Raw genomic sequence first — 22,018 nt, 5'->3', positions numbered from 1 at the left:
CTAGGGAAGAAAATCACACCTGTCTTTGTTTTGACATTTGACAGAAGAGGTACTCAGATTTCTATGGTGACCCTAACCTAACCTGCAATTTGTTGTCAATTTTCTTCACTCAAACGTTGAAAAACATAAAAATATTTCGTAAGTACCTTATGAAGCTTTCGGTTTCTACTCTGCTATCTGTGATTTTCGCTATTACAAACACAGCATAAAAATTATTCCCATTTTTAGAAGATGATGCGATATGAGAATGAGAACGAAAGGTTGGCAGATAAATCTGCCTGTGCTGGAGTTAGGGCTGATTTGAAAATGTGTCTTTTGGAGAGTGAATGCTGTCAGAAGGTACATACTTGAAACAGAAAGAAAATGCTCGATTTCCACCAAATTCTTATGATTTTTTTGTAGTATAAGAAAACCCCGAGGGAATGTTTGAAAGTTACTGATGGTACAGTGCCATCAGAATGTCAGGCATTGAGATATACTTTTTTCGAATGTAAGAGGTCTTTGGTGAGTGTATATGCGTTAAGGTACATCCAGAACACACATCCGTGTATTATAAATGAAATATGAGAGATATCAATTATTCTCAATGATGGGAAACTAGCAGAAAAAGTTTCATGCATTTAATTCGATCAAGTATGCTGAAGTTCATAAAATGATCTGAATAACATAGTTTTCTGAATCTCTAACAATTAATTATTTTCAATTGGTTTTGTCAGGTAGAATATTCTTCACAATCCTTGATATAATTATGTTTAAAGAGAATTCCAATCATAAGCTGATTATTGAACGATTCATTCATTAACTGCAAGTTTTTTCAGCTGGATGCTCGTCAGAGGTTCAGGGGTAGAAAGGGCTATTGAAACATCAAATATTTATAGTTTTATTGTAATATAAACATACTAGTGATTCATTGTGTGAATAAATTCTCTTCTGTAGTGGTTTTTTCTATCTGATATTAAATATTTATATTCATCTGTTGTATTTCCATCTATTGTGTTGAACATCCATAAATCTCCACTGCCAAAGCTCCCAACTCCTCTCAATTGCTGCCCTACATAAAAAATACTCAGGAAAACATGTGCTTTGTTTACTTTCTGATATCTACTAATAGTAGGTGGTTTCATGGAAGTAACCATCCATATTTCTCCTCATGCGCCATTTTCGGAATTCATCAAATATAACAATGAAAATGGCAAATGGTATGCAGTATAACCACCTGCAAAAAACGATTTTATAAGCTGATAAAGTTTTTTAATATATTATAACTGATAGAAAATATAACAAAAAAGAAAACAGTTTCTTGAAATGTTTTATGGAAACAAATTTTGAAGAAAGAATGAAATGAGCCTTTGTTTTATATTTGTCTTTCCATTTTTCAGGAGGAAATGTCCATAATCTTGTTCTAACCAGTTTTCTTATCATTCTTATTTCATACTCACCATCTGAACATAACAGGGTAAAATTTCAAATAATTCATCAGTGGTAGATAAGAGAGCATACATGCAACAACTGTTTCAACCACCAAACTGATGTTCAATATTACGTTATTCATCCCTGAAACCAATAAATAAATCAGATAACTATAGTAGATAGTAGCCAACAGACTTGAGGATTCAAATCTTGGAAAGTGTTTGATATGAAGATAAAAATGAATTGCTGTTCACACAGAAATCTGAGAACACACAAAAACAGGTACTCAATAAAATCTTAAATATGAACAATTTAGAAGCCAACTCACTGATTAGAGTCATAAGCCAAAACTTTATTGATTGTCCAGTTCACTCACCTTGTTCAACAATTGAGTTTATTCTTGTTTTACACACCAATAGGTCAGCCCATTGGGTAACCACCACAGAGATCATAAATGCAGTGTAACAGGTGTATTCCAGAGTTTTTCTGCTTTCAAATGACCACTCTTGTCCGTAAGAATCCATGAGATCGTTTATATGTGGGGAATCCCATGCTTCCCTAAGATCTAGAAAACCACAACAATGGAAAAAACTCTAGTTTCGACGATAAAACGCAAGAATACTTACTGAATAGATCTGTAGGTCTGAATCCATGCTCAGCCATGATCATGAAGTAGATGAAGAACCCACAAGCAGCCTCAACCATTCCTATGTGACCGTAAGCAAGGAAGTAGAGCTTCGGCGTGACAAGTTTATCCACTTCAGGATCTCTAGGCGGCCGAGACATTATATCGCTCTCTGCGTCTTCATAGGCTAAGCTGATTGCTGGCAACATGTCTGTGAGGAGATCTATGCAAAGAATGGCCATGATACCTAAAAAGAAACTCATTGTTACGACCCTAAGTAGGTCCCTCTGCCTCCTCAGGAAGTTTCACTGTAGGAGATAGTGCTACAACAATATATAAAGAGGAAATGTTTCCGAGTACTCACCTAATGGCAGTGGAATGTTGAGAATAACGAATGCTAAGAATGGTAAAATCTCTGGGACGTTTGAGGCCAGCGTGTACGCAATGGATTTCTTCAAGTTGTCAAATATTCTTCGTCCCTCCTCCACCCCGGTTATTATGGAGGCGAAGTTATCGTCCAGCAGTATCATATCTGCAGATTGCTTGGACACCTCAGTACCACTGATACCCATGGCGATACCAATGTCCGCTTTCTTCAGCGCTGGGGCGTCGTTAACACCATCTCCAGTTACCGCCACTGGAATCGAAACGAAATTTGAATCGTTGGAGTCTCCAGAAAGTAATCTTATTTGGACTAACTAATGAACAAAACAAGAAAAATGTGCAAGGTACAATAATAACAGAAAAAAAATCATTTTCAAACTTATCCAATGGAAGACGGCGGTGCAAGTTTCTTATTGGGTCCTTACCAATCTTTCCTAACCTCTGAAAACCCTCAACTATTTGCAGCTTCTGCGTGGGAGATGTCCTGGCGAACACAATCTCCTTGAAGTTGCGTAGAATGTGATCCAACTCCTGGTTAGTCATATCTCTTAGCGCCGTACCATGGATTACGATGGCTGTGTCTTTCAACTGAGGCGGTATCGTTTCTATGACACCAACGTTGGACACATCTAGCGATTCTTTGCTTTTGATGATGCCCACTTCCTTCGCTATTGCTTTGGCGGTTATCTGCAATTAGAGTAGGTCTGGTTGAACTAGACTTCATGGTAAACAGGAAGGATGTGCATGATCGTATGCATGAGAAATTGATGAGATAAAAAAAAACAATTACTGGATGATCTCCGGTCACCATGACAACCCTTATACCAGCCATCCGACATCTGTCGACCGCGTCGGGTACTTGCGGCCTCGGCGGGTCTATGAGTGCCATGAATCCCACGAAACGTAGATTTTTCCTCGGAAAATTCGCTGGCTCAGCACAGAACTTGTAGTCTGGAGTGTACTGTTCGTCTAGCAAGAGATCGCAGAAACCCAAGACTCTTTCCCCCTTTTCGGCCAATTGTATGCAGGCGTTGTCGCATTGAAGCCTGTGATTTTCGGTCATATCTTTCGTGGTGCCGTCTATGAATATCTTGGAGCATCTTGCCAAAATGCGTTCTGGTGCGCCCTTCATGACCATGAGGCATCTACCCTCCATCACATGAATACTTATCTAAAAAGAAGTTGAGTATTAAGAAAAGTAGGCCAGCCCACACTAATGTGTGGTCAATCTTCATGTCTATTATCCCTGTTTACCTGATATTTAGTGGTTGAACTGAATGGAATTTCTAATAGTTTGGGATGCTTCTTTCTGAATTCAGCTGGGGATCCATGGATATGGGAAAGTTCAACGAATTTCAATATGGCTTCCTCTGAGGCGTCGCCGCGAACTGCTCTAGAGGCGATGGGTTCGCCATCTTGACCATTAACGAATTCTGCTCGATTGCAAAGTGTTGCGCATCTCATCAAGTGTTTGAAGGCTGTAAAATTGTCTGAATTCAACTTATCTATAAATGCAGATGTTCAATATAAACTGGTAAGGTATTAGACCCAGTTTTTCGTTAGTATCACTCTCTGGCGAAGATGTAGAGAGGAGGGATAATTCATTTGAGAGCCTGTAGGAAGGATGATGACGTATTGGCTGGCCAGGTCAAGCCTCATTATATTTTCAAAACGTTTTTCACGCTCGCTTTTCGGGTATTTGGGTTTCGTTTCGGGAAAATGAATGAGTAGTAGAAAGAAGAATGGCGACTAAACTAATCTTACCTTCGCTGTTCTTGTAGTTTTCAGCCGCGTTCTGTTGCACACTGATATCGGCATTGTTCGTTATGTTGTCGCACCAAAAATGACACACTGTCATTTTATTCTGGGTCAACGTACCGGTTTTGTCCGAACAAATCACCGATGTAGATCCCAAAGTTTCGACAGCCTCCAGGTTTTTCACCAAGCAGTTTCTTCCTGCCATTCTCTTTGCTGTCACGGAAAGGCAAACTGTCACAGTTGCCAGCAATCCTGAAATTTGGTCTATATCATCCGAGATTTAACGAATTCAGATAAAAAATTGGCGGTATTTTTCATTGTATCGATTTTCTGCAAGAATTGTTTCGCCTCCAATGTCTTCTTTTATGATTGATGATTGTTATTATTAATTATTATTTACTTTCTACAATTTCCATGTCTCAAGATTACTTGTGAATTTGATAATTGTTATTGATATTGATTTTTAAATTATTGTTTGTGTACTAAATATTTTTTTTTTCAGATCTTTGTTTCGACGCCAAAATGATGCAAGCTGGGTAAGTGAACTACTTCGAAGAGGAAAAACCTACGGATTACGATCAAAATGTGTGAAAACAAAAAACTAGATAGGTACAAAATTATTTCAGTTTAGCTTCCGAGTGATTTAGGACTCACGAAATGTACTCCTGACATTTTCTAGGTTTTATTTATATCTGTGTATTACTATATGTCAAATACCGCTGACCTATTCGTAATTACCGCTTTCCGAGATTAATTATTGATAGAAGCATAAGATTCTGGCACTGACTTCAATTGAAAATATACTGAATGTGTCAGCAGACGAATCCTTCGGCTCACAAGCTTCAGATTAACTAGGATAGGTGATTTTTTTAACTACTACACCTGTTTCGCTATCACAATTTGAAGCATCATCATATGGGTGGTAGTATATTAAGATCTTCTTACCTTCGGGCACATTGGCTACGATTATGCCTATGAGAAAAAGGGATGCTTCAATCCAGGAATAATTCATAGCCAAAGCTGCTCCTCCGAAGACGAAGCCAAGGAGACATGCCCAACAGCTGATGATCTTCATGAAATGCTCCAGTTCTTTAGCAATTGGTGTTTTGTTAGGTTGCAATCTAGCTGTAAGTCCTGCGATACGCCCCATAACCGTGTTATCTCCACAGGCAACTACGATACCTAGAAATGTAATTTTTTGTTGTAATTATTTGTTTGCATGGTGCAGAATCATGAGGTGGAGATGGAAGACCTCACACTCACCTTTCGCAGTGCCCTCAACTGCATTCGTGGAGAAAAACGCGAAATTTTTCGTCTCCAGTAGATCATCGCTGGTGCATTCAGTGCTACGGTATTGCGGCTCAGATTCACCTGTTAATGCCGAATTATCCACCTGAAAAAAAATATGTCCGTCAGCATTGGTTAATGAAAATGTTTTGTAGGATCTCCTGAAGACCCTCCAGTACCTAGGGTCTGAGGGACGTATCAGGAAAGCAGGAACGACAGATGTTCGTGGAAAAGTGACGAAAAGAGAAAGTTCGAAGAAAAAAGTAGGGTCTGCACGTCTGTGTGAGACTGAGTGAGGTCTGGGTACGCCTGAGGGACGTATCAGGATAGCAAGAATGAAAGATGTTCGTGGGAAAGTGACGAAAAGAGAAAAATCGAAGGAAAAAGTTGCGTCTCCACGTCTGTGTGAGATTGGGTATACGTCTGAGGGACGTATTAGGGCACGAATGACAAATTTCCGTAGCAAAGTGAAGGAAACAGAAGATCCGAAGAAAGGAGTGTCCCACCAAGGACGTTAAAATTGGTTTCCACAGAAGTGGGGTCTCCACGAATGTGCGAGACTGAGTGAGAATGGCAGATGGGCAGATGTTCGTGGCGGCTGTGATGGAAACAGAAGATCCGAAGAAAGAAGTGTCCACCAAGGACGTTAAAATTGGTTTCGACATAAGTGGGGTCCCCACGATGTGTGAGACTGAGTGGAAATGGCAGATGTTCGTGGCGGCTGTGATGGAAACAGAAGATCCGAAGAAAGAAGTGTCCCACCAAGGACGTTAAAATTGGTTTCCACAGAAGTGGGGTCCCCACGAATGTGCGAGACTGAGTGGGAATGGCAGATGTTCGTGGCGGCTGTGATGGAAACAGAAGATCCGAAGAAAGAAGTGTCCCACCAAGGACGTTAAAATTGGTTTCCACAGAAGTGGGGTCCCCACGAATGTGCGAGACTAAGTGGGAATGGCAGATGTTCGTGGCGGCAGTGATGGAAACAGAAGATCCCAAGAAAGAAGTGTCCCACCAAGGACGTTAAAATTGGTTTCCACAGAAGTGGGGTCTCCACGAATGTGTGAGACTGAGTGGGAATGGCAGATGTTCGTGGCGGCAGTGATGGAAACAGAAGATCCGAAGAAAGAAGTGTCCCACCAAGGACGTTAAAATTGGTTTCCACAGAAGTGGTGTCCCCACGAATGTGTGAGACTGAGTGGGAATGGCAGATGTTCGTGGGGGCTGTGATGGAAACAGAAGATCCGAAGAAAGAAGTGTCCCACCAAGGACGTTAAAATTGGTTTCCACAGAATTGGGGTCCCCACGAATGTGTGAGACTGAGTGGGAATGGCAGATGTTCGTGGCGGCAGTGATGGAAACAGAAGATCCGAAGAAAGAAGTGTCCCACCAAGGACGTTAAAATTGGTTTCCACAGAAGTGGGGTCCCCACGATGTGTGAGACTGAGTGGAAATGGCAGATGTTCGTGGCGGCTGTGATAGAAACAGAAGATCCGAAGAAAGAAGTGTCCCACCAAGGACGTTAAAATTGGTTTCCACAGAAGTGGGGTCCCCACGAATGTGTGAGACTGAGTGGGAATGGCAGATGTTCGTGGCGGCTGTGATGGAAACAGAAGATCCGAAGAAAGAAGTGTCCCACCAAGGACGTTAAAATTGGTTTCCACAGAAGTGGGGTCTCCACGAATGTGCGAGACTGAGTGAGAATGGCAGATGTTCGTGGCGGCTGTGATGGAAACAGAAGATCCGAAGAAAGAAGTGTCCCACCAAGGACGTTAAAATTGTTTTCCACAGAAGTGGGGTCCCCACGAATGTGCGAGACTGAGTGGGAATGGCAGATGTTCGTGGCGGCTGTGATGGAAACAGAAGATCCGAAGAAAAAGTGTCCCACCAAGGACGTTATAATTGGTTTCCACAGAAGTGGGGTCTCCACGAATGTGCGAGACTGAGTGAGAATGGCAGATGTTCGTGGCGGCTGTGATAGAAACAGAAGATCCGAAGAAAGAAGTGTCCCACCAAGGACGTTAAAATTGGTTTCCACAGAAGTGGGGTCTCCACGAATGTGCGAGACTGAGTGGGAATGGCAGATGTTCGTGGCGGCTGTGATGGAAACAGAAGATCCGAAGAAAGAAGTGTCCCACCAAGGACGTTAAAATTGGTTTCCACAGAAGTGGGGTCTCCACGAATGTGCGAGACTGAGTGAGAATGGCAGATGTTCGTGGCGGCTGTGATGGAATCAGAAGATCCGAAGAAAGAAGTGTCCCACCAAGGACGTTAAAATTGGTTTCCACAGAAGTGGGGTCTCCACGAATGTGCGAGACTGAGTGAGAATGGCAGATGTTCGTGGCGGCTGTGATGGAAACAGAAGTTCCGAAGAAAGAAGTGTCCCACCAAGGACGTTAAAATTGGTTTCCACAGAAGTGGGGTCCCCACGAATGTGTGAGACTGAGTGGGAATGGCAGATGTTCGTGGCGGCTGTGATGGAAACAGAAGATCCGAAGAAAGAAGTGTCCCACTAAGGACGTTAAAATTGGTTTCCACAGAAGTGGGGTCTCCACGAATGTGCGAGACTGAGTGGAAATGGCAGATGTTCGTGGGGGCTGTGATGGAAACAGAAGATCCGAAGAAAGAAGTGTCCCACCAAGGACGTTAAAATTGGTTTCCACAGAAGTGGGGTCTCCACGAATGTGCGAGACTGAGTGAGAATGGCAGATGTTCGTGGCGGCTGTGATGGAAACAGAAGATCCGAAGAAAGAAGTGTCCCACCAAGGACGTTAAAATTGTTTTCCACAGAAGTGGGGTCCCCACGAATGTGCGAGACTGAGTGGGAATGGCAGATGTTCGTGGCGGCTGTGATGGAAACAGAAGATCCGAAGAAAGAAGTGTCCCACCAAGGACGTTAAAATTGGTTTCCACAGAAGTGGGGTCTCCACGAATGTGCGAGACTGAGTGAGAATGGCAGATGTTCGTGGCGGCTGTGATAGAAACAGAAGATCCGAAGAAAGAAGTGTCCCACCAAGGACGTTAAAATTGGTTTCCACAGAAGTGGGGTCCCCACGAATTTGCGAGACTGAGTGGGAATGGCAGATGTTCGTGGCGGCTGTGATGGAAACAGAAGATCCGAAGAAAGAAGTGTCTCACCAAGGACGTTAAAATTGGTTTCCACAGAAGTGGGGTCTCCACGAATGTGCGAGACTGAGTGGGAATGGCAGATGTTCGTGGCGGCTGTGATGGAAACAGAAGATCCGAAGAAAGAAGTGTCTCACCAAGGACGTTAAAATTGGTTTCCACAGAAGTGGGGTCTCCACGAATGTGCGAGACTGAGTGGGAATGGCAGATGTTCGTGGCGGCTGTGATGGAAACAGAAGATCCGAAGAAAGAAGTGTCCCACCAAGGACGTTAAAATTGGTTTCCACAGAAGTGGGGTCGCCACGAATGTGCGAGACTGAGTGGGAATGGCAGATGTTCGTGGCGGCTGTGATGGAAACAGAAGATCCGAAGAAAGAAGTGTCCCACCAAGGACGGTAAAATTGGTTTCCACAGAAGTGGGGTCTCCACGAATGTGCGAGACTGAGTGAGAATGGCAGATGTTCGTGGCGGCTGTGATAGAAACAGAAGATCCGAAGAAAGAAGTGTCCCACCAAGGACGTTAAAATTGGTTTCCACAGAAGTGGGGTCCCCACGAATTTGCGAGACTGAGTGGGAATGGCAGATGTTCGTGGCGGCTGTGATGGAAATAGAAGATCCGAAGAAAGAAGTGTCCCACCAAGGACGTTAAAATTGGTTTCCACAGAAGTGGGGTCTCCACGAATGTGCGAGACTGAGTGGGAATGGCAGATGTTCGTGGCGGCTATGATGGAAACAGAAGATCCGAAGAAAGAAGTGTCCCACCAAGGACGTTAAAATTGGTTTCCACAGAAGTGGGGTCTCCACGAATGTGCGAGACTGAGTGGGAATGGCAGATGTTCGTGGCGGCTGTGATAGAAACAGAAGATCCGAAGAAAGAAGTGTCCCACCAAGGACGTTAAAATTGGTTCCCACAGAGTGGGGTCTCCACGAATGTGCGAGACTGAGTGGGAATGGCAGATGTTCGTGGCGGCTATGATGGAAACAGAAGATCCGAAGAAAGAAGTGTCCCACCAAGGACGTTAAAATTGGTTTCCACAGAAGTGGGGTCTCCACGAATGTGCGAGACTGAGTGGGAATGGCAGATGTTCGTGGCGGCTGTGATGGAAACAGAAGATCCGAAGAAAGAAGTGTCCCACCAAGGACGTTAAAATTGGTTTCCACAGAAGTGGGGTCGCCACGAATGTGCGAGACTGAGTAGGAATGGCAGATGTTCGTGGCGGCTGTGATGGAAACAGAAGATCCGAAGAAAGAAGTGTCCCACCAAGGACGGTAAAATTGGTTTCCACAGAAGTGGGGTCTCCACGAATGTGCGAGACTGAGTGAGAATGGCAGATGTTCGTGGCGGCTGTGATAGAAACAGAAGATCCGAAGAAAGAAGTGTCCCACCAAGGACGTTAAAATTGGTTTCCACAGAAGTGGGGTCCCCACGAATTTGCGAGACTGAGTGGGAATGGCAGATGTTCGTGGCGGCTGTGATGGAAACAGAAGATCCGAAGAAAGAAGTGTCCCACCAAGGACGTTAAAATTGGTTTCCACAGAAGTGGGGTCTCCACGAATGTGCGAGACTGAGTGGGAATGGCAGATGTTCGTGGCGGCTATGATGGAAACAGAAGATCCGAAGAAAGAAGTGTCCCACCAAGGACGTTAAAATTGGTTTCCACAGAAGTGGGGTCTCCACGAATGTGCGAGACTGAGTGGGAATGGCAGATGTTCGTGGCGGCTGTGATAGAAACAGAAGATCCGAAGAAAGAAGTGTCCCACCAAGGACGTTAAAATTGGTTCCCACAGAGTGGGGTCTCCACGAATGTGTGAGACTGAGTGAGAATGGCAGATGTTCGTGGCGGCTGTGATGGAAACAGAAGATCCGAAGAAAGAAGTGTCCCACCAAGGACGTTAAAATTGGTTCCCACAGAAGTGGGGTCTCCACGAATGTGCGAGACTGAGTGAGAATGGCAGATGTTCGTGGCAAAGTGACGAAAAGAGAAAATCCGAAGAAAAAAGTGGGGTATCCACGTTTGTGTGAAAATGAGTGAGGTTTGGATACGTCTGAGGGACGTATTAGCAAAGTACGAATGACAGATGTTCGCGGCAAAGTGACGAAAAGAGAAAATCAGAAGAAAAAAGTGGGGTATCCATGTTTGTGTGAATATGAGTGAGGTTAGGATACTTTTGAGGGACGTATTAGGAAAGCTCGAATGAAAGATGTTCGTGGCAAAGTGACGAAAAGAGGAAATCCGAAGAAAAAATTGGGGTATCCACGTTTGTGTGAAAATTAGTGAGGTTTGCATACGTCTGAGGGACGTATTAGCAAAGTACGTATGACAGATGTTCGTGGCAAAGTGACGAAAAGAGAAAATCCGAAGAAAAAAGTGGGGTATCCACGTTTGTGTGAAAATTAGTGATGTTTGGATACGTCTGAGGGACGTATCAGAAAAGTACGAATGACAGATGTTTTTGACAAAGTGACGAAAAGGGAAAATCTGAAGAAAAATTTGAGTTATCCACGTTCGTGTAAAAATGAGTGAGGTTTGGATACGTCTGAGGGACGTATGAGCAAAGTACGAATGACAGATATTCGTGGCAAAGTGACGAAAAGAGAAAATCAGAAGAAAAAAGTGGGGCCTCTATGGCTGTGTTAGACTATCTGCCACAGATTAGTACATATTACATACAAACCCGATTAGTTTATGTTGAAATTCAAATCTTCTTACCTTAAATCCCTGGCTTTGTATGATTCGTATATCTGCCGGTATGCGATCCCCAAATTTCATATCCACCAAGTCACCTACTACTATTTCTCTTGAGACTATTGACATCGTTTCACCACCTCTTATGACGGTGGCCTTGGGTGGGACCATATTTGCGAAAGATTCCATGATCTACAAAAGAACTGTTGTTGTTATGAAGACCAATTGTCACCATGAATTTGTCAGACAAAAATATAAAGTGTTTTCTCAGAGTAAGGTGATTTGCTGTGAATCCATACACTGACTGACCTTCCTGGGTGAAGGTAACATTGGTGTTTAATTTCACCCCCCCTGAAGATGCTACTGTGATAGCGAAACACGTGTCGTGGTTTGAGAGCTCATATAATTCTGTTTTCAGTTTAATACTCAGGTTGTTGAGAGAACTATTCATTTGATGCCTTGGAACATATTTCTGCAGGCGCTTGTAAAAAATGGTCTTTTTTGCTGGAACTGAGACACTCCGGAAGTAGTTGATTTCGTATTGCAAATGTTATATCACCTCCTTTTAGGTTTATCCGGTATTATGTTATTCAACTATTAATTCAACGGTGGCAACCAGTTGATATATGAGTATAGGAGATAAAGACAACCATTTAGCTTTTATAAATAAACACCTCTTAGCAGATGTATGTAGTGAGGTACAGAGAAATTCGCCTATTCACATAGGTGCACCTTGGATCTCTGCGTGGGCTTAAGTTTGGCCGGGATAGTTGCAAGTTAGACGATTTTATGGCTGAACAGGAACCAAATATTCGCTTTGAATTATCGATTCTATACGGTTAGTTTAACGGGTAAATGACTAGGAGTACGCAATCCATCTGTTCTCCACTAAGATTAATGGATAAAATTTTAAGACCCCAAAAGACAAGCTGTTGGTATGAGTTTTACTTCGTTAATGGTCTTGATGGTGGTCAATTTCGATGTTTCTGGGGTTGCTTGGATTAGATTCTCATCTAGTTCGATGAAAGAGATAAGAGTTACTTTAAATCATTCGATGCATCTACTTCGATTCGCAAAAGATCCCAACTGAACTGAGTGAACAGTGAGAAAAATTAGATTTATAAGATACTAGAGGTGAAGTATTCTAGTATTACTCTGAATATATATCCTAGTACGAATAGGCATTATATATCAAGTTTTTTCAACGAAAAAAAGATTTTGAATCATCTGAATACCACCTTGAATACCACATTTTTGTGCTTTTTACTCGTGCATCGCGTACTCTCAGCGATACTCTACAGATTTCCAAAATTTTCTTGATGTTTGGGCTTAGACATTTTCAAAATTGCTTTGCGATGTTCCCAAACGCTGAAGAGAGTCATAGTCACCTGTGCTCTCTTTTCAGTGTGAGCTTGATGCAGTGTTTAAAGTGTCTCTAACTAGAATGATTTTTTCTTCCTACTTCTTACCTTTTGACTCTTGTGCTCCTGAAAGTACATGAAGACACCAGTGACTACAACTACAGTAACTAACACACAGCCTAGGATCAAGTTATCTGTGTCGAATTCATGTGTTGTTAGTTTTCTTATCGAAAACGCCGCAAAGCAGAGGAATGCTCCAATCCACAATAAGAGGGAAAATCCTGCAAAAAGAGCATATATTTCGAAAATTTCATTCTGACAAATGTACCAGAAAAAAAAATTCAAAAAGGAGAAACCTTTTTCGGCTCACCATGTGTGATGGTTCTGATGAATTTAATATATTCTGGTGTCTTATGCGAGGGAGTAAGAGTGTTTGGTCCTGTTTTCTGTAATACATCCGCTGCTTGTTTCGCAGTGAGCCCATTTTGTCTATCTGTGTTCAGTCTCCTACAGAGTTCGCCTGAAAATTGAAATAATTCGTGAATTGTTCGTATTCATATTTATTTCTTATTCATATTATACAATTGAAAAATTAATTTTCGATAGCTTGATCAATATTTACCTAGTAGACATATATATATATATATATAATATACTGGGATTAAAGGTTGTAGGGAAAGAATTTTCAGGTGACATATTTGGGGAGCTGTATCTAAGCAGCCTCTAAAAAATATATACATGAAAGAATACATTTTTATGCAATTATTCATTTACACCCTGTATACATGTCTTTACTTTGTATCTCGGAATAATGCAGTGGTGAAAGCTAAGAACTATATTTAAAGGCCAAACACCAGCTTTCAAAATTCCGTAGCCTACTTGACCACCAATTTTATCAAACGCGCGTTTTTTCATATTTCATTTTGTTCATCGAATAGATGCAAGAAACTTCATCTCTCGTTATTCGTATGAATTTTCCATCTGAAAAATCCTTCTCAAAATATGATTCTGGGGAAGTTTTGAAAGAAATACTCATTTCGTAATAAGAAAAAAAAACACGTCTTGAAATAAAATATTTCTTTATTACCATCGTTTTATAAGAAATAATGGTGGAATTTATTGGAGTAAACCTATAAACTTGCACATTTCACGGAATCAATAAGAATAAAAATAATGATTCCTAAATTCGGATATATTCTATAATATTGTTTATAATTTTACAGATCCATCAAAATTTATGTGAGATTTAACGAATGAGAACGGTTCGAATAAAATTTTATTAATCTATATCTGTTCTGCGGAGATTCAAAAGCAGATTCAGTTTTTTGTTCGATCTCGAGTCATGAAATTCATAACTGAATCAGTAGCTCTGATATTGGTGACTCTAACTCAGGTAATTCATGATAAGTTTTATAAATCTCTTTCATCACCTACCTCTTGCTTCGGAATTCATCCGTTAAATTACTTTTTATTCTCATTCAGTACAAAAAGCTGAAAATTGTGTGGTATTTTCTGTGAATAAAATGAAATTATGTTCTATTTTGTACGTACTACAAAAAGGAGGAATACTCTTTTAATAGTTTTACATAATTTTAAGAACAAAAATATTTCTTTTGCTATAAACCTTTAGAACTCGAATTTCTAGGAAGATTGGATGTCACTTGATGATCAAGTTAATATAATAGATTTTTTTAAATTAAAAAAAGTGTGGAAACCACACTATCACAGTATGAGTTTCTGCAAAAGTGTCCACATTCTGATTGGTCTATGATTCGGATAAGGAAATGTCTTCACTTAAATTTCCTGATTAAATTCTAGAATTTGTGATAAAGATATAATAGAACAATTTCCTCAAAATTTTGTGGAATGAAGTATATAAGGACAGAATCAATCGCATCTAAGTTGTTGCTATGAAATTGAAAATATTATTTTTTGTGTTCCAATATTTTGAACTCACATCTATTTCTCCTCATTGAATATTATAAAAATTTGATAGTTCTGTTGATTAGGTCAGTTCGATAATAATAATTTCACTATCCAATTTCTACTTCTCAAAATTATTTCTGCGTATTGTAGTTAAATATTGAAATCAGCCCTCCCTTAAGGATAGGATAGGAGATAAATTTTCGAGGATATTTTATTCATAAACTGCATTCATCAATTCATTATTTTGCATAACAAATTTCCGGTAACTAGAACCAGAAGAAGCTAGAGAACGAGAACTCTTCATATTGAATATGAGAATCTTAATTTTTCTCTTTTCTCGTTTCTGTTTCATCAACCAATGAAACGGCTCAAACGGTCCTCAGCGTTTGAGTTTCCCAAAATAATATAATAGTAAAAACGAAATCATTGATTATTGTCACCTGAAATTTAGGGTATTAAACCGTTTTAAAAGAGCAGCTCTGGATTGTTGATCAATTGCATTTTTTTGTCGATTTAGGTCCATGTCAAAGGTTACGATCTCCAACCTGCAGTAAGCTGCCCAAATGAATGTATATTGCTGCTATGCGAAACGCGAAACCCCAAGATCTACGCAGCGCAGCGATACACCTCAAGATGTGGCACTTGTTGGTCCACCGTTTTGTCGTCCAGTTCCAGATATTCGAGTCAGTCGTCGATGAAAATGTACGTCACCAGTAAATGTCAGAGATCTTGCGTGCTGGATTTGATAGAAATGTCTTCGGGAAACACCGGCCTCTACAGAAAAGACCTCACGAGTTGCGGTTCGTGTTGGTCGTCCATCTACCATTCTTCCGAGAACACGCAGTTGATATCGGTGACTAAAATGAAAATTATCATCGAGGGACTCATGAAAAGGTTCCCTGTTCAAGATCGCTATTCGGGTGGTTCTAGTGACAACGAGATTTTCATCAATACCCCTGAAAAGAAGAACAATGGCGTGTTGATTGAAATCGACACCGGTGATAAGGATCGTCAACAAACTATTGGCGACAATGAACACGGTAACTACCAAGGACACGGGGTTGGTGTAGCTCACATTGAACACGAGTCTCTACTCTTTCATTCAGCTGGAGGCGGGAATAATATCAACCAAGGGAATAATGGCTTAATCTCTGCAGGTATCGGTGTGGGAATTTCAGGGCACCATTCACAGTCCCAGCAAATTTTAGAGCACGCAAATGTTGGAACGAATTCAATCCACGGTTCATCATCTATTTATGGCATCGGAGGAACGCAGCAGACTGGTCATCTGGAACATAATGCGATCCAAGGATCGTCTAGCCATACCATCATCGGAGGCATCCATGCATCCGCAGGAGTGCATTCTGTGAACGGCGGACATATGGGGTCCTCCGTGTATGGTATCCACAGCGCAGGAATTCAAGGTCATATATCGTCAAATCACGTGATACAAGGAAATATTGGTCACAATGCATACCAAGCTCACGGCATCATCGGTGGAATACACCAGGAAGAAGAGCATGTCTTAGAGCATGGAATTTATGAGTCGAATAATAATGTAATAGATCATTCAAAGGAAGAACGTCAGAAAGCGCAATTAGAAGTTGAGTCGCACCAAGAAGAACATGAGTCGCACCAAGAAGAAAATGAGTCGCACCAAGAAGAACATGTGACGGAGCAAGTAGAACATGGGGTGGAGCAAGAAGAACAAGAGTCAGAACAGGAAGGAGTATCAGGAGTCGGAATACATGGGGTTATAGAGCAAGAACATATAAAGGAAGAACTGGAAACTGACAGTCATATCGCAGAATCAGAAAATGTCGAAGAAGGAATCGACGAGTCCATTGGCGGAGGAGAAAGTGAGCAACATTGTGGAGGATCATCGGGCTCTCACCACAAGGTGGAAGTCAACCACAGTATAAGTACTCAAGATGTGGTTTGCTTCTGCAAGATTAAGAATGTTCCCGGACAGATCTCAGCCACAATTATAAATGAAAATTATTTCCATAATTTCGAATATGGCTCCACGAAATGGAATCCTTTGTATAGTTACGAAAGTCCCAATTATCCATTCTTCAAAACTTCACCATTCGACTATGTTTATTCTGCAACGATTGGAAAAATCAGCAATTTCGGAAGCACGTTGATTTCTGAATTATTCAAATACAAGAAGGCCCTTCTGAAAGTATTCGGCAAATCGCTCTTCTCGAAACTAACCGGCTCAATAAAGAGAGAAGTGAAATTGGTGCTTGAAGGATTCAATGTTCTCGAACCCTTGAAGACCTGCGGCAGCACGCCGCAAAACAGCGAATATAGTTACGTTTTGAGAGGTTGTATAGTCAAGATTTCGAGATGCGTGGTCGATGACATTCATAATATGGTAAATGATCTATTGTTGGCATATTCCAAGCTATCCCCTGGGAGTTCCTTCTCTGGCGGAGCAACTTTCATCTCATCGTTCGAAAAGAGGATTTTTTCATGCGGTAACAAACATTTTGCCAGTAAGATTCGCGGGAAAAATATCAAGTGTGGATTATCTAAGCTGTTTGAATTTTAATAATCTGTATATTCATCATTTCTAAAGGCTTTTTTTGTATTATCATTCTTTATGGTTTAACTTACTTTTAGTGAAGTTATTGTTTTACACATATCTAATGGAATTCAGTAGTAACTTTATGTATAATTATTGTTATTGCCGAATAAATTGGTAGAACAATATTCTGTCTCATTATTTTCCACTAGACTCTTTCCAACTCAATGGATTCTTACTCAATCTCAATAAAAGAGATTATCTGTAATGTATGAGAACTGTTCAATAAGGAATTGAGGAATTCTCCTTTCTTTGGCTGTGGCAAATCACATATTCGTGACTTTTCTGATTCAGTGAACAGAGTTGAAAAAGCATTTGAATTTGCTTGCCATAAACATGGGCATGTCAGAAAAAAAAGACACCTACAGTTAGAAATTGGTGTAGGTATATTAAATATAAATAGTTATTATAGTATTAGGTTGGGGAAAAAGAATTCCATTATTTTTACTATCATTTCATAGCTCTATTTACCATAGTTACAATCATTCGTTTTGGCTCAAGTATGCGCCCATTTTTTCAGTTACTCGTTGCCATTTAGAAGGTAATTTCATAATGCCCCGTTTTCATAACGTCTTGTTGCTATTGGCTAAAACCTGCGTTAGCCAGTTTTCACAAGCCTCTCTTGAGGACAACTTCACACCACCAAGAGCATTTGACATCGACAGAAATAAATGGTAATCGCTCGGGGCCAGATCCGGACTATAAGGGGGATGCATAAGAACCTCGCAACCAAGGTCACGGAGCTTCTGGAGGGTTATCATAGACGTGTGCGGCTTGGCGTTGTCTAGTAATTTTGCCCTTAAATTTGTACTTGGAAAGAAAAAGAAGAAAATTCATCTATTTGTCATAAGAATGTCACAGGAGCCGAAGTTTTGACCCTATGAATTATATAGTTTTATTTTTACTTTTATTTTACGCGACCCTCGTGACCAATTTTGTGAGCTACAACTGGGATAACAACTCCAATAACACCCATTATATCGACCTCACCAGTCAATGCATTGATAATTCTAATCAAAACCTTTTTATTCCACTTGGAGTTGGTGCAGCTGATGGAGTGTCCTTATTGATATCGCAGATATCTCCTGATAGATTTCCAAATTGTGCTATATACTTCAACATAGCTAGAGACCATCCCAGCCACCTTCAAATTATAGTGATCGAGTATCTGGACAACAAACACAGTTTCACAGAAATGATTCAGGGATGCTTGGGAAAGAATAAGATAGGCTACTTGAGTCTTAAAGAAGTAGATCCAGACGGTAAAATAATCTATGTTTGCACCAAATTCCAAGCCGGCAAGTACGGTATACCAGTCTTCGTGCACGCAGGTTTCGCTAAAGTTGTTCTTCTTCAGATAAGTGCGACGGAAATATTTCACAGTATGAAAATAACTTTCACTGCAGGTAGAGCTTTGGGCAGACACGAGTATTGCAATTCCACCTATGAGATTCAGTGTACCATAGGCAGAGACACAATATGCATCAATAAAGCATTGTCCTGTGATAAGAACATAAACTGTGGAGTATTTGATGGAAACGACGAAGACTATAAGATATGCTCGGTATCTAGATTCGCTTACCTTTGGATCGTAGTATTAGCTGGTCTTGTGACTTTAGTTTTGGTGTTTGTCATCTTTGTTTATCTACTGAAGACATACATCGCGAAAATAACTGATAATTTCTTCATTTTCAACGAGGACGAGGATAATAAACTGGTGATTAAGAGCCAGTTGAACTCTCACGTATGGCAGAATATTAGGAGGTTTGTCAAAGATCCACCTTGCTTCTGTCAAGGAACATCCGATACGAATGCTTCGGTCACAAGTGATTGAAAAACTGATGGCCTGTCTAAGATATGAAATTACAAAATTCCTTGCAAGTTTGTTGTTTATTTATGAATCTAAAGACCGTCAAATGAATTTGATTGCGAGGGTTACAATAGGGATGGATACACACTGAATTATACTCAAGCTAGGTTCTTTGAAGGAGTGCTTAAACAAACCATGTCCAAAAATGGAAGAACAGTCCTCAGAGGCTTGAATCATACAAATAACCACTATGTGATGTATATTTAGAAATTACTCAAACACTCAGAGAAACCTTCACCGTATGAAATTTTAAAACTGATGAAAATCTTTGACCCGAAAATGATTTTATGATTGTTGTCCTACTCCGAACATTCGCGAAACCGTTCCTAAAATCAACATTTCAATTATTTCTGTCATCGCCACTCTATATTCACACAGAAATATTGTGGTTTCTTCGACGCTGAAATATTCGGAATGAATTTCGGATCTAATATTGTAATTGGAATGTTTAATGTACTCGGGAACTGTCTCTATATTTAGACGGGACTTCTCATCATTCATTTTTGATATTCTGGTTAGTTTTACGACCGCTATACGGTTAAGTATAAGTTATTTCGTGGAATCTAAAGAAGAGGAACTATATTTTCGTCAAAGGACCAATTATGTTAAGTCTCCGTTTCACACGGAATTCTTCTTAGATTGGGATCGAAAGTACCTACTCCCAAGTAGAATGAGTAGTAGAGGAGTCTTTTTATAATTCCTTTTAACTACCAGTTTAGAAAGACATGCTAAGAAGGAAACAAATTCAAATAAAAAAGGAGATATCTCAACTTACAGAAAAATCATCTTAGATATAAATGTGATACATATTCTAAAAGAGCGGCTCTTCTAGGGATAAATCTCGAAATTTCATCAAGCTCGATGCAACCGTTTGGTCTTGATGAATTTTTTGACTGACCTCATATTTTTCGGAGTTTTTCGAAGGTCACTTTTCGACACAGGTATCTCCCAGAAAAATAATCGTAGGACTGTATGTGACACATATTCTAAAAGAGCAACTCTTCTGGGGATAAATCTCGAAATTTCATCGAGCTCGATGCAACCGTTTGGTCTTGACGAATTTTTTGACTGACCTCATATTTTTCGGAGTTTTTCGAAGGTCACTTTTCGACACGCGTATGTCCCAGAAAAATAATCGTAGGACTGTATGTGACACATCTTCTAAAAGAACAACTCTTCTGGGGATAAATTTCGAAATTTCATCGATCTCGATGCAACCGTTTGGTCTTGACGAATTTTTTGACTGACCTCATATTTTTCGGAGTTTTTCGAAGGTCACTTTTCGACACAGGTATCTCCCAGAAAAATAATCGTAGGACTGTATGTGACACATATTCTAAAAGAGCAACTCTTCTGGGGATAAATCTCGAAATTTCATCGAGCTCGATGCAACCGTTTGGTCTTGACGAATTTTTTGACTGACCTCATATTTTTCGTAGTTTTTCGAAGGTCACTTTTCGACACAGGTATCTCCCAGAAAAATAATCGTAGGACTGTATATGATACATATTCTAAAAGAGCAACTCTTCTGGGGATAAATTTCGAAATTTCATCGAGCTGGGTGCAACCGTTTGGTCTTGACGAATTTTTTGACTGACCTCATATTTTTCGGAGTTTTTCGAAGGTTACTTTTCGACACGCGTATCTCCCAGAAAAAGAATCGTAGGACTGTATGTGACACATATTCTAAAAGAGCAACTCTTCTAGGGATAAATCTCGAAATTTCATCGAGCTTGGTGCAACCGTTTGGTCTTCACGAATTTTTTGACTGACCTCATATTTTTCGGAGTTTTTCGAAGGTCACTTTTCGACACGCGTATCTCCCAGAAAAATAATCGTAGGACTGTATGTGACACATATTCTAAAAGAGCAACTCTTCTGGGGATAAATCTCGAAATTTCATCGAGCTAGATGCAACCGTTTGGTCTTGACGAATTTTTTAGTGACCACATCTTTTTCGGAATTTTTCGAAGGTCACTTTTCGACACAGGTATCTCCCAGAAAAGTAATCGTAGATCTAAATATGGGGGCATAATTTTCCACTTGAAATTCTGTTAGGCGTTTGTTGTTATAAACAAATAGGTATTACTTTACAATTGTAATAAAAGCTATATGTTAGAAAACTACCTGGAAACTCATTAATATTTGGAGAGGGAAATAAAATAATTCTTTGAAAGGTTCTCAAAGGGAGCTTCCATGGCCCTCCCACTGGAACCGCCCTTGGTCGAGCTAGTGAAGATGAAGGCTCAAAAAACCCATGTCCTAGTCCTACACATTTTCAATTTTTACTTTATGACCAATGATGCCGAATTTAGCTTCCACGAAAAAAAATCTTGTTTGTTCGAAACTTCAAACAGTTTCGGCGTTTCAATTACATGGATGAGGTAACAAACGCCATATATCGATTTCCATTTCACAGTAACTACCTTTCACAAATGACAGCGGTGTCTTGTTTGTCTTCTCATCTTTCACCGCTCATCAAAACACCACAGAGACTTACCGAGAGGTACAGTGTGGTAGTCTGTGATAACGTCCTTTCGGAAATTCTCGAGCCTGGCCAAAGAGATCTCCTTCCTCGTCAGCGACTTGGACCGCGGTCTGTTCTTCTTGAAGAGCGGCATTTCGCACAGTTCCAACTCACAACAATTCACGAAAGTATGCACGGAAGTGGACGGACGCGCCTCAGGAAATCGACATCTCGAACACGCCCGCGAAAATCAAGTAACTGCTGCCTCCCCAAACTGCAACGAACTGGCTCCAGAGCCTCCTCCGTTTCGACGAAACTCAAAAGTGGGTTAGCATAAATAACTCAAGTATTGGATGTTTTACTTTTAAAAATAGTGACGATGTCCGAAATAAACGCGCGGGATGAAGACCAAACGGAAACCGTCGAATTTTATTGACGCTTCCAGTTGTCGGCCGCGTTTTCGATTGCCCTGAACCATCTCTGATATTTTATCGAACCGGGAGAAAGGTGGGAATTTTATCGATCGCGTC

The 22,018-nt window shown here is 40.6% G+C and overlaps 3 protein-coding genes across 4 annotated transcripts; 2 read left to right on the top strand and 1 right to left on the bottom strand.

The window, feature by feature from the left end:
* Positions 1 to 935, top strand: LOC123319220 (cytochrome c oxidase assembly factor 5). Its single transcript, XM_044906087.1, has 4 exons — positions 1 to 138; positions 229 to 339; positions 403 to 504; positions 819 to 935. The coding sequence occupies exons 2-4, from the start codon at positions 232 to 234 to the stop codon at positions 858 to 860; spliced, it is 252 nt and encodes an 83-aa protein (XP_044762022.1). The 5' UTR covers positions 1 to 138; positions 229 to 231; the 3' UTR covers positions 861 to 935.
* Positions 867 to 22,018, bottom strand: LOC123319215 (sodium/potassium-transporting ATPase subunit alpha-like). 2 transcript variants are annotated; one of them, XM_044906080.1, is made up of 15 exons: positions 21,522 to 22,018; positions 13,006 to 13,155; positions 12,744 to 12,916; positions 11,299 to 11,466; positions 5,441 to 5,570; positions 5,123 to 5,359; positions 4,184 to 4,429; positions 3,674 to 3,897; positions 3,210 to 3,590; positions 2,845 to 3,106; positions 2,400 to 2,672; positions 2,037 to 2,282; positions 1,787 to 1,975; positions 1,440 to 1,554; positions 867 to 1,216 (listed from the first exon to the last, which is right to left on the bottom strand). In XM_044906080.1, the coding sequence occupies exons 1-15, from the start codon at positions 21,640 to 21,642 to the stop codon at positions 1,105 to 1,107; spliced, it is 3,027 nt and encodes a 1,008-aa protein (XP_044762015.1). In that variant the 5' UTR covers positions 21,643 to 22,018; the 3' UTR covers positions 867 to 1,104. The 2 variants fall into 2 exon arrangements, with proteins under 2 accessions (XP_044762015.1, XP_044762016.1); XM_044906081.1 differs by lacking the exons at positions 13,006 to 13,155; positions 21,522 to 22,018 and having other exon boundaries at positions 11,299 to 11,477; positions 12,744 to 12,883.
* LOC123319216 lies at positions 13,872 to 17,279 on the top strand. The gene is made up of 2 exons (XM_044906082.1): positions 13,872 to 14,028; positions 15,079 to 17,279. Exons 1-2 carry the CDS (start codon positions 13,978 to 13,980, stop codon positions 17,116 to 17,118), a joined length of 2,091 nt encoding a protein of 696 aa, XP_044762017.1. The 5' UTR covers positions 13,872 to 13,977; the 3' UTR covers positions 17,119 to 17,279.

The sequence above is a fragment of the Coccinella septempunctata genome, chromosome 8 (assembly GCF_907165205.1).
Source record: "Coccinella septempunctata chromosome 8, icCocSept1.1, whole genome shotgun sequence".
Classification (NCBI taxonomy): Eukaryota; Metazoa; Arthropoda; class Insecta; order Coleoptera; family Coccinellidae; genus Coccinella; species Coccinella septempunctata.
Note: the sequence above shows the minus strand (reverse complement) of the source record. Positions and strands in the feature narration are given on the sequence as shown.

Bases quoted from the DNA above. Each gene is read 5' to 3' on its own strand.
- LOC123319220 (XM_044906087.1), top strand. From the start codon at position 232: ATGATGCGATATGAGAATGAGAACGAAAGGTTGGCAGATAAATCTGCC. The intron at 340-402 runs GTACATACTTGA...ATTTTTTTGTAG, and splicing joins AGAGTGAATGCTGTCAGAAG to TATAAGAAAACCCCGAGGGA. The intron at 505-818 runs GTGAGTGTATAT...AAGTTTTTTCAG, and splicing joins TCGAATGTAAGAGGTCTTTG to CTGGATGCTCGTCAGAGGTT.
- LOC123319216 (XM_044906082.1), top strand. From the start codon at position 13,978: ATGAAATTCATAACTGAATCAGTAGCTCTGATATTGGTGACTCTAACT. The intron at 14,029-15,078 runs GTAATTCATGAT...TTGTCGATTTAG, and splicing joins TATTGGTGACTCTAACTCAG to GTCCATGTCAAAGGTTACGA.
- LOC123319215 (XM_044906080.1), bottom strand. From the start codon at position 21,642: ATGCCGCTCTTCAAGAAGAACAGACCGCGGTCCAAGTCGCTGACGAGG. The intron at 13,156-21,521 runs GTAAGTCTCTGT...TTCAATTTTCAG, and splicing joins CTACCACACTGTACCTCTCG to GCGAACTCTGTAGGAGACTG. The intron at 2,673-2,844 runs GTAAGGACCCAA...TTTCGATTCCAG, and splicing joins TCAGAGGTTAGGAAAGATTG to TGGCGGTAACTGGAGATGGT.